A 13030-nucleotide genomic window follows, 5' to 3' on the forward strand; every position below is an offset into this window, starting at 1 on the left:
GGAATCCATAAACACTTGGCTTCAGATTCCAGTGGCAGAAGGTATACAAATTATTTAATTTCATTAAATCTCAGTTTTTAAAAAAGCAAATGAGAAACTAATACTTATCTCAGAACTTAAATGCTACCTTTTAAGTAATATCTGTCCCCCCAAAACTAGTCTCTTATCCTGATTTACATATACTTCCTACAATAACATGCACTTCATGAGGGCATGAACTTCTGCCTATTTTTAATGCTGTATCCCTAAAATATAGACATATAGACAGTGCTAGTTACATAGTAGACACTCAATAATAGCACTAACAATAAATAGGGGTGTTGTGAAGATAAAGTGATAACATGCATATAAATAATAGAAGAGAGACCAGTAGGCTAGATGAAGAAGATCTGGGGAGGGAAGAGGGGTAGGTACAAGGGAATGAAACAGACCAAATTTTGAGTTGTACATGCATGCACATATCACAGTGAATCTCAGTATTATGTAAAAGCATACACACCAATAAAAAAAAAAATTCATTAGTGCTAGGTCTGGCACATGCTGAGCACTCAATAACCGTTAGACATTATTTAAAAATAAAGGACAGATTAAGAAGCAGCATTATAATACTCGTGACTTAAACATATTCATATAATTGAAACATTATGAACATTTGAAACCATAATTTATGTTGGAGAATGCTTAAAATCATCTGGTCTGACATTCTGAGAACTGTAGAAGGGAAGTACTTTTTCCAAGGGCACAAAGCTAACTAGAGAAAGAGGCTAGACAATAGTATTTTCATATTGTCTAGTGATTCCTTAAAATACACTATCAGAATATTTTCTTTGTTGACACTTTTTTGTAGTACTGGGGATTGAACCCAAGGGCACTCTGTTACTGAGATACATCCTTTTTATTTTTTATTTTGAGGTAGGCTCTCACTAAGTTGCCCAGGATGGCTTCCAAATTGGGATCCTACTGCCTCAGCCTTCTTCACTGCTGGGATCATAGGCATGCCCACCCCACAGGGCCTGGTTGACACTCTCTTGGCAAGTATCCTTAAGTGTGGGAATGGCTCTCTACCTCTAATGTTCTCAGCACATGTGCATGCACACACACAGACATGCAGTCTCTCAGTCACAAAGGTATGTTTGTCTAATTAGTTCAATGACATAAAAATAGTAGCATATTGACTGTCTTGTAGTATCAGATGTATGTGGTTTAAAAATTAATGTATGAATATGAAAATGATACCATATTTTCCTGTGTCTGACAGTAAAATGACTATAAATTTAAAAATTCATAAATATTTGTTAGTTAAAATCCACCTCTATCCCACCATTAGGTATAACTATAATGCACCAACAAAAAATGTGAAAAGGAAAAAAATACACTTCTAGTTATATCAAAATGGAAAGACAGCTAAATCCTGTCCCTAAAACACAAATACAAACAAGGCAAAACTGACATATCAGTCATTGGTGCTTTGAAAACTGACCAAAGCTATACAACAGTCTCACAATTATTATGCTTGAAAAACTGCTGAACTTTAGGTAATAAGAATGGGAAACTGTTCCATTCTGGCCTGTACTTCTCCAAATTCCCTGAGCTTGGAGAGTACAGGGTTCTATTAGGGCAGGGCAGGCTAGGAGGAAAAGCTGCTTCCCTGCCAAGAGAAAAGAACTCACTCACTCAATTTGGAGAGGTGGTCAGTGTTCATACCCAGCAGCATTATCTGTGGAAATGCTCATCATAGGATAAAAGAATGAAGAGAAGTCATGGTCATATAGTTAGGGCAAGAACATTTCTGGCTGAGACTGGGTGAAGGGTCAGCAGAGACTAGAGAAAGCCCAAACAGCTAGACTTGTGACCCAACTTGAGGCTGCACATATACACACAGAAAACACACCAGGAAAGGGAAAGTAAAAGTCAGGGAAGATTGAAAAGCTGCCTAAATTTTGAATATGCTCCTCTATCCACACACAGTTTCACTGGCAGAGGAAGGACCCTTTACTGACTAAAGTAAGTGAGTATAACCTCAACTCTATCATAGCTGACCATTAACTCATAATGGATTGACTGCCTGAGAATCCAGGCTCGAAATAGGAAAGACAAAACAAAACTGAATAAAATCCAACAATAAGAAAACAAGTCAATTTAAAAATGAGTCAAAGACCTTAACAGGTACCTTTTTAGACAAGATATACAGATGGGAAATAAGCACATGAAAAGATGCTCCACATCTCATATGTCATCAGGAAAATGTAAATTAAAACAAGGAGGAGCTGGGGATATAGCACAGTGGGTAGAGTGCCTGGGTTCAATCCCCAGAACTGCAAAACAAACAAACAAACAAACAAAAACAAAAACAAAACAAAACAAGGAGATACCACTGTTTGCCTTGTGGTATGCCCAAAAACCAGAACAGTGACATACCAAATGCTGACAAGAAGACAGAGCAACAGGAATACAAAATGGTATACACTTTGGAACAGTTTGGCAGTTTCTTACAAAACTAAATATACTCTTACCATATAATCCTGAAGCCATGATCAATGGTATTTACCCAAATGAGTTGAAATGTATATCCACAGGAAAACCAGCATAGCAGCTGTTTTAGTCAGCTTTTTTGCTACTGTGACTAAAAGAATCTAACAGGCACAATTATGGGGGAGGAAAAGTTTATTTAAGGGCTCATGGTTTCAGAGATCCTAGTCCATAGAAGGCTGGGTCCATTTCTCAGGGCTCAAGGTGATGCTGAACACCATGGCAGAAGAGTATGGCAGAGAAAAGCAGCTCACATCAACAGGAAGCAGAGAGAATCTCCACTCAACAGATACAAATATATACCCAAAGTCACACCCCAATTCCCACTCCCTTCAGTCATACCCTGAGTGGTTACCACTTAGTTAATACCTATCAGGGGATTAAATAACAAATTGGATTAAGACTCTCACAATCCAATCATTTCTCCTCTGAACCTTCTTTCACTGTCTCACAGTGGGCTTTTGGGGGATACCCCATATCCAAACCATAACAGCAGCTTTCTCTATAACCCCCCAAATTTGGAAGAAATTAAGATGTCCTTCAGAAGGGGGATAAATAAACCTCCAGAAGGTGGGTAAATAAATCAAGACTGTGGAATATTACTTAGAGGTAAGGGAAATGAGCAATGAAGCCATACATAGATACGGAAGAAATTTAAACATATATTATTAACTAAAATAAAGCAATTTTTAAAAGGCTGTACAAATTTCAACCATATGACATTCTGGAAAAGATAAAACTAAGGAAATATTAAAAAAAAAAAAGTGGCCACCAGGGAATGGGGGAAACAAAGGGGGTAAACAGGCAGAGCACAGAGTACTTTTATGGGCAATGAAACTAGATGGCATATATTAAGGCAGTGGACGCATGCCATTATAAATTTGTCTAAACCTATAGAATGTACAATAAGAATAAACCCCAATGTTAATGGTGAATGATGTGTCAACGTAGGCTCATCACCTGTAACAAATGCACCACTCGGGTGGGGGATGTTGACAATGGGGAAGACTGTGCGTGTATAAGGGCTGTGAACCTAAAACCACTCTGAAAAAAATAATACATTAAAAAAAAAAGAGAGAGAGCAGAGGCATAGAGAAAATGCTGTCTATTCACAGGTAAAGATTAGTCTTTTCAACAAATAGTGCTAGAACAATTGGATATTCATATGCAAATAAATGAACATAGGCTTTGACCTCATGTGTATACAAAAATATTCAAATGGATTACAGATTTAAGTGTAAGCTACGACTATAAATGTTTGGGAGAAAAATCAGAAAATCTTCACTTTGGCAAAGTAATTAAATACAATGTTGAAAGCATGATCCATAAGAGAAAATATTGATAAACTGGACTTCAAAATTAAAATCTTTAAAAGACATGATTAAGAGAATGAAGTAAAAGGCAGGAATAGATTGGGGATATATTTGCAAAGCAAATATCTGGCAAAGGGGTTGCATCTAGAATATATAAAAAACTCTCAAAACTCAATTATAAGAAAACAAATAACCCAGTTTTGTAAAAAATGGACTTAAGATTTGAATTGATATTTCACTAAAGAATATTTTGAATGGTAAATAAGATGATTTTTTATGAATGTTTTTGATGATTTTTAATTTACATTGATTTATTAATGGCACATTAGAAGATGATCAACATAATAAGTCATTAGGGCAACATGAATCAAAATCACAATGAGTTACCACCACACACACACACATTGAAATGGCTATAATAAAAATTAGAAAATTCTAAGTGTTGACGATCATCTGCAACCCTCCTCATTGTTGATAACAATGTAAAATGTCACAACTAGTGACATTCTGATATTTTTTAAAAGTCATACATAAACTTATTATGACTCAATGACTCAACTTTTAAAAATCTACACCCAAAATGTAATAATTGTATGTACCCTCAAAGCTAGGTACATTAATGTTCACAGCAGCAATACTCATAATTGCCTCTTAGTGGAACCAAACCAAATGTCTATAAACTGGAGACTGGTTGAAAAATATGGTATATCCTCAGTGAACTACTTTTCAGCATTAAAATGAATAAACTACTGATATATGCTACGACATGTGTGAACCTCAAAAATACAGTGCTACATGAAAGATGCAAGATATAAAATACAATAGCAGTATATAATTCCATTTATATTAAATGTTCAGAATTAGAAAATTAAATGTTCAGAAAGCAGAACATAGTTACCTAGGACTGGGAATAGAAATGGAGATTATCAAGAAAACTTTCTGGGGTGATTGAAATATTCTAACACCAGTTGTGGAGATAATTGCAGAACTCTATACATTTGCTAAAAATAATAAAATTGTACTCTTACAAGTGTAATTATACCTCAATAAGGCTATTAAAACAATAACAACAAAAAGATCTTTCCCTTGATATTTTTATCTTAAAAATTACATCATAGTTTCAGTGCATATTCAAAGGAGATTTGGTGGGATTAGAAGGGGCTACTTACAAGTAACAAAATAAAATACCATTTTGGATGATATACTTAATACTAATGGCAGCTATGACCATTGTGATTAATGGTTTCAGCACTAAGAATTCAAAATCTTGCTTCTTGCCTGCTCTCCGTCAGATCTGCATTTTGGCAAGTTTAGCCTTCCCAGTCGTAATTATCTTCCCTATAAATTGGAATAAGGATTAACTAATTATAGTTGTGCCTTCAGACATAAACCATATTGAAAGTCCAGGTAATTGAGAATTGTCCAGAAAGACTTAACGTCTCTCATATCTGTTTTGAGTTCCAGAACAAGGGAATTGAACCAACCCACAGAACTATTTCAGGTGCACCTTGAACATTCATTCAATTTACTTTTCTAAAGATAGAAAGGGTGAATCTCTTTCTCAAAAGTATATTGGATTTCCATGTGCTCATCAAACGGTCAGGACACAGTGTTAGAAGCCAGGAGTTTGAATCTTGACCCTGATGTGAACTAGTCAGGTGAACTTAGCAAAGTGACTTATCTTTTTGGCTTTATTTATTCACTGCGACAATTCTTCCTACTCAATAAAACTACAGTGAGAAAAAATACAATAGTTTATACACAGTAACAGAGCTGATATCCGCATGTTGAATATAAATAAGGGTCACATCCAATGTGACAATCAGGGCTTTCCAAGAGTTTAGTACCAATCCTTAAGTCTATCAAATCTTCCAGGGTTTCTCGATATGAATGCATATTTCTATCAAACCAGACTTCTAAGCAACTACCACCACACAATGTCTCTGACTTCTTTTGCTTTCTGGAGCTTTGCTCTTACTCTGTAATTTAGTAATGCTACTCATCTTTCAAGATTCAGATTAAAACTCATCTTCCCCATGATGTTTATTCTGAACATTAACTCTTTAAACATTTCATGAAATCCTTAATTATTCACTTTTTAAAATATTATAGCTATTTGAGTAGATCTTATTTCCTCTGGTACAGAATATATTTTTGGAAGTATATCAAGACTTTATAACCTCGTTATACATATGTACAGTGCCTCTCACAGGGTCTAAAGACAAAAGTCTCAAACTATTTTTTCTATCTGAAGAGCTCCATAAAAAATAATTTGAGGACCTTGATTCAGTCCAATACAGGTTGAAAAAAAAATTGTCCCCAGAAGGGGGCAAAACATTCAAGGTCATACAAGTAGTTTCATGTTAGAGCTGGAAGCAGAATTCAAGCTTTCAGGGACAAAAACTTCAAGCTGTCCCTCAGTATCAATTTTTTTCCATAGCTATAGGAACACCAATTTTTAGGAGAGACATGGTCACTCAAAGTAAGAATTTCTTATCCTTCTTTTACTTAAATGTGGATATCAGCTCTGTTAAGTGACAGCACCACACAACTGCTTATTTTCCTCCCTCTTCCTTCCTCCTGATACCTAGAACCTGGATGCCATGATAGAATTCCATATTGAATTGAGAGAATGAGAACTAAATCCCAGAGATGACAGAGAAGAAAGCTGAAAGAACCTGATTTTCTGAGGTTTTCAAGGAGCAGACCAACTATATTAGTCATGAACTGCCTACATCCAGACTTTTATATTGAAAAGAAATGGTTTAGTGGCTATTATTTCAGATATCTATTAATTTGTATATTTTTAATACAAGTTTAACTTATATTATTATTCCTCTTATCAACTTTCTGTTGCTTTCAGCTCTTCACATTGCCTCCAGACAAAACTTAATTTATTCTTTCATTAATTCGATTATTCACTCAATAACCCTTCGATGTACACTTTAGAACTATTCAGGAGGAGATCTGGGTGGAAGCAAAAGTGAAATATACAGAACCTGTCCTTAAAAGCCATGAGTGTCGAGTTAACTCATTGTCTGAAATCATATATTAATTCATATATTTGGTAAATATTCATCTCAGAATTTCTCTGATAGTCCCATCTCAAATAATGTCACTGTCTCTATTTATATATTGTTGGTTAGACTTAGTGTGTCTAATATGTTGTATTTGCCTCCTCTAAGCCTACTCTCTGTCCTTCTCCACACTTTCCTTTGCCCTAGAATGCTGATCTGTATGGGCTACGTCAATGAACTTTCCTAACTTCTGGCTTCTGATTGGGTTGAACAATAGGTACCCCTAAGCGGAGATCAAAGAGAGGAAAGAAAACAAGAACTATGAACATTCAAGTGGCAAAACATTTTGGTCAATGACAGACCACATTTATGCTCATGGCCCTAAAAGATTGTATTGCTTAGTTATGTCACAGTCATCTCAGTTTGTATAAGTACACTTCATGATGTGCACATGATGACAAAATCACCTAAGAATGCAGTTCTCAAAACATATCCCCATGGTCAAGCAATGCATGATTATAAATATATTCTCAGCTTCCTCCCTGTGGAACCATCTCAGGTTAACTGTATTTTTAAACTAAAGCTCACTGTTCCTCCAAAGGTGGTCTACTAAGTGAATCTGTACAACTGGGTTCTGGTAACCATTTCCTCCTTTCATACTTTTTGGCCTATTATTAGCTGTAGGAAGCTTCACTAGATCTTCTGATTTCCCTACACACTGCCTATGCATTGCAAACAGATCATTTAGTAAACTTCCCTCAAATTATCCTAATTTGAGATTACCATCTGTTTCTTGCTAGCATGCTGACTGATATACCATGTGTCCCAATTTTTAGTTCAAAACATAAAGGTACCAGATACAAATGGCATTTACCAGAAGCCCCGTTAGGAAGAAGGTTAGTGTAGAGTGCAGATATTTAGCAAAATATTAGTGCACAGAGAATCCAGAATAGAATATAATCATGATCAAATTTGATTTGTAGGTACCTAAGCTAAAAACATGCCTTCTTTCTTATGTGTTTTGGGGTATCCTGGATTTATTTTGAAATGGGATTCACTTCTAGATGGAACCCACAGTTACTAGGAAAAGTCTATTTATTCTACAAACATATACCAAAATCCCTAGTATAGTAGTATCTTCTGCCTATTCCACCACTATCCTTACTTAGAACTTTTAGAGACTGCTCCATATGCCATTTCAGGGGCCTTTTACACACCTTTTAGAGAGTGATACTTAAAATCAAATTATCACCTGCTTATTCTTTATTATCAACAAAAGTTTTGCTGAAAATAAAGAGTAAAATCTATTAAATCAATGAAAAGAACAACTTCCAATTCTAGTCTGGGCAGGAAAGAGAGGGGAAAATACAGGAAGATGTGACAGGCAAACAAATGCATGCCCCCACCCCCAAGGTGTCCAAGTCCTAATTCCCAGAACCTGTGAATATGTTACTTGACATAAGAAAAGGTACTGTGTAGATATGATTAGATTAAAGATCCTGAAATGAGATGATCCTGGATTTTTGTGAACCCAGTATAATCATAGGAATTCTTTTATGTGAAAGAGGGAGGCATGACCATTTTTCTCATATCTTATTCTGCTACTTACTGGTGTAGCAATGAAAATCAATAAAATAATAATAATACAACTGTATATAATAATAATAAAACTATAAAATAGTATTCAAAACATTAATTATATTATTAGATATGTTAAGTAATAATTATTAGATTATTAATATTTAACTATATTATTACTTAATATAATTAAATTATTAAAGCTTTCAGAACATAATGTCTACAACATACTAGTACTCATTATTTTAATTACTTAAAAACTCATTGCCAATTCCCAACCCTAAGGATGCCTGTTTCTAAAATAGGCATCCCAGACCTGGCACTGGCCTTACCACGCTCTGGCCCAGCTGCTCCCGAAAGAAGTAATCCATGTTTCTCTTTTGCAGGCTATCAAGGTAATGCTGGAAGCGAGTGTATGTATATGGGTAGCAGTAAGCAAACTGATAAATATCTTCTTCTCGGTCAAAACAGAATGCGAAGGACATCACATAATTCTTTCTATGATCTGGGCAGCGATAGTAATAAACATTTTTGGGTGGCAGCCTTTGCCTAAAAAATACAAAGAAAGAAATTTGGGCATATCAAATAGTAGTTTAAGCTTCAAAAGGTAACAAATAGCAATGAACGTCTAGGAGAAAAACTAACAGCAAGAACCCTGGGCAGTCGGGGTGGGAAAATGACAACATAGCCACCAGACCTGAATGTGTTAGTACTGTATTCAAAATCTGGATCTACCTTTTTCAGCTGTTTGGAATATGCAAAGTTAAACAAAGATGAACCATTTTCATACAGTTTTTATCCTTATTTTGAGCACTTACTCTATGCCTAAGCATTATGGTAGGGTGTTTTTGTTTTGTTTTGGGGATTGACCAGGTGTGCTCTAACACTGAGCAATATCCCCAGATCTCTTTATTTTTTATTTTGAAACAGAGTCTCACTAAGTTGCTCAGGCTGGCTTGGAACTTGTGACCCTCCTGCTGCAGCTTCCCATATCACTAGGATTATAGGTGTGTGCCACTTCATTCAACTATGCTAGGGTCTTGATGTAAAACAGTGAACCATTCTGGCAAGGTCTTGGTCTGCAAAGAGTATATTTTCTAATAGGGGGAGCAGTGGTAAAATATTAAAAATAAATATACGGAGATCCAAGATGGCAGACTAGAGGGAGGCTGCGTTCCTTGTCGCTCCATAACTCCGGTTTCAAGCAGAGGATATCTGTTTCTCGATGAGGCAGTTTTTGCTGCTTATCGATTCCCTGGTGTTTACCCCATTTCTCTGCTGTGATGACATGCAGTCTGCCAGCATATGGACACCTTTTTTGAGTGCAAATTGCTACTGTCAGGCATTTATCATCTGCCATTTACCTGCCTCTCGCCTGTCCATCACCTGCCTTACACCTATCCATCACCCAATGCACAAGGTTCATCGACCGATCGTCCGACAACAGTCAGCAAACTGATCACCAACCTCCAGTGGAGCACCAGCTGCCTGCTGTTGCCTGGAAGTTCACTGTTACAGTACCTGCAGGTTTGATTACACGTGGCTGCCACCATTTTGAGACAACAGCCAGGCCCCGTAGGACCCCTGGCTGGACTGACTGAGCCCCGTCTCCAGGACACCTCAGCCAGATCAATCACTCCCTGCCTCTGGGGCACTCACATCGACTGACTGCTCACTGCCACCAGGACCCCCAGACCAACTGACTAAGCCCTATCACCGGGACCACAGACCGACTGATTGCACCCAGCATCCAGGATCCCACAACCACACCAAACACACGGGACCTCCAGAACCCCTGCAGGACCAACCGCATCCCGCCTCCAGGACCTCCAGCTGACCACGTCCACCCCTGAGCTGCAGCTCCCCATTTGCCAACACATTTTGAAGCCAGAGCAACCATCTTGGATAATCCTGGAAGCCATAGCTCTGATCTTCGAGTGGGGCAAATCCCATCCTGAGACGCCTGCTGGAGGCTTGAAGCTCATTGTTAGGTACCTCTTATGCATCAGTCTACTGAACACTGGGAGGTTTCATTAGATTATGACCATTATACTGTAGATTTTTTTTCTCCTTTTTAAAAAAATTTAAGTTTTTATTTCTTTACTTTTCTTGCTCTCTTTTCCTTTTGTTTACCTGTTCCCTCAGAGTCTCTTTCTCCCTTTTTTGCATGCTAATATCAAATTTCATTTGATTACACCCTCACCCTTTCTATTTTCTAGAACTTCTGTATATTCTTTTCTTATCCCATTAACAGCCACATTCTACATCCCTCTGCATCCTCTTTGTCCTCCATTAGAAACTGCAGACCTTATTGCAAACCTGTTTGTTTTACCAAGATAATATTTGAACCCATTCTGTTTACTATGACAATTTTGTTATTGTCCCCATAGAGGCTATGTGGTCTAGGATTGCATAGTGTCTGACTTGGCCACTGCTAATATTGATATCCCCTTAAAGAAAGGGTTTTGGAAACCTATAGGGCCACTATAAGCCTATAGGGGGAAATCTGCAATACACCAGACCTGCACTGCTAGAGGGAAAGATTCATGAACAACATGAAAAAACAAGGGAAGAAAATGATCCAAACAAATCTAGATTCTATATTAATAGAATCTAATGACAGTATGTTAGAATAAATGTCAGAAAAGGATTTCAGATTATACATGATTAAGATGATTCGCAAAGCAGAGGATGAGATAAGAGAGCAAATGCAGGCAATGAATGATAATACCAATAAGCTGAAAGAGCACCTGCAGGAAGCAAAAGATAATTTCAACAAAGAGATAGAGATTCTAAAAAAAAAAAAAAAAAAAAAAAATGGAAATTCTTGAAATGAAAGAAACAATAAACCAAATAAAAAACTCAATGGAAAGCATCACCAAAAGACTAGACCACTTGGAAGACAGAACTAGACAATGAAAACAAAATATTTAATCTTGAAAATAAAGTTGCCCAAACAGAGAAGATGGTAAGAAACCATGAACAGAATCTCCAAGAACTATGGGACATCATGAAAAGACCAAATTTAAGAGTCATTGGGATTGAGGAAGGCACAGAGATACAAACCAAAGGAATGAACAACCTATTCAATAAAATAATATCAGAAAATTTCCCAAACCTGAAGAATGAAATGGAAAATCAAATACAAGAGGCTTACAGAACACCAAATGCACAAAATCACAACAGATCCACACCAAGGCACATTATAATGAAAATGCCTAACATTCAAAATAAAGATAGGATTTTAAAGGCCGCGAGAGAAAAGCATCAGATTACATATAGGGGGAGACCAATACGGATAGCAGCCAACTTCTCAGCCCAGACTCTAAAAGCTAGAAGGGCCTGGACCAACATATTTCAAGCTCTGAATGAATATGGTTGCCAACCAACAATCCTATACCCAGCAAAACTAACCTTCAGATTTGAAGATGAAATAAAATCCTTCCATGATAAACAAAAGTTAAAAGAATTTACAAATAGAAAGCCTGCACTACAGAGTGTTCTCAACAAAACATTCCATGAGGAGGAAATGAAAAACAACAATGGAGGTCAGCAAAGGGAGGAACTACCTTAGAGAAAAAACACTCAAAGGAGAAACCAAGCCAACTTAAAAAACCAAAAATAAGCCAAATGACTGGGAACACAAATCATATCTCAATAATAACCCTGAATGTTAATGGCCTAACCTCATCAATCAAAAGACATAGACTGGCAGAATGGATTAAAAAGAAAGACCCAACAATATATTGCCTGCATGAGACTCATCTCATAGAAAAAGACATCCACAGACTAAAGGTGAAAGGATGGGAAAAAACCTACCAAGCACATGGACTCAGTAAAAAAGCGGGAGTTTCCATCCTTATATCAGATAAAGTGGACTTCAAGCCAAAGTTAGTCAGAAGGGATAAAGAAGGACATTTCATACTGCTTAAGGGAACCATAAATCAGGAAGACATAACAATAGTAAATATTTATGCCCCAAAGAGTGGTGCATCCCTGTACATCAAACAAATCCTTCTCAATTTCAGGAATCACATAGACCCCCAACACAATAATTCTGGGCGACTTTAACACACCACTGTCACCACTAAAATCCAACCAAAGAAACCACAGAACTCAATAACACAATCAATAACCTAGACTTAATAGACATATATAGAATATTCCTTCCATCAAAGAGCAGATTCACTTCTCAGCAGCACATGGAAACTTCTCAAAAATAGACCATATATTATGCCACAAAGCAGCCCTTAGGAAATGCAAAAAAATAGAGACACTGTCTTGTGTTCTATCAGATCATAATGGACTGAGAATAGAAATCAATGACAAAACAAAAAACAGAAATTACTCCAACACCTGGAGACTAAATGATATGCTATTGAATGAAACATGGATAACAGAAAACATCAGGGAGGAGATAAAAAAAATTCTTAGAGGTCAATGAGAATGAAGATACAACATATCAAAATCTCTGGGACACAATGAAAGCGGTACTAAGAGGAAAATTCATTGCAAGGAGCGCAGTCCAGAAAAGAATGAAAAGTCAACAACTAAATGACCTAACATTACAGCTCAAAGCCCTAGAAAAAGAAG

General features: G+C 36.7%; 1 protein-coding gene across 4 annotated transcripts in view; it reads right to left on the reverse strand.

Annotated features, from left to right (window-relative positions):
• AGBL4 (AGBL carboxypeptidase 4) overlaps positions 1 to 13030 on the reverse strand; it is a 1452665-nt gene that overhangs the window by 498247 nt on the left and 941388 nt on the right. For all 4 annotated transcript variants that reach the window (XM_079154653.1, XM_079154652.1, XM_079154651.1 and 1 more), the window contains one exon: positions 8770 to 8986. In XM_079154653.1, the coding sequence (XP_079010779.1) occupies positions 8770 to 8986 (217 nt within the window). The remainder of the gene's footprint in view (positions 1 to 8769; positions 8987 to 13030) is intronic.

The sequence above is a fragment of the Sciurus vulgaris genome (genome assembly GCF_902686455.1).
Source record: "Sciurus vulgaris genome assembly, chromosome: 1".
In the NCBI taxonomy this organism is placed as follows: domain Eukaryota; kingdom Metazoa; phylum Chordata; class Mammalia; order Rodentia; family Sciuridae; genus Sciurus; species Sciurus vulgaris.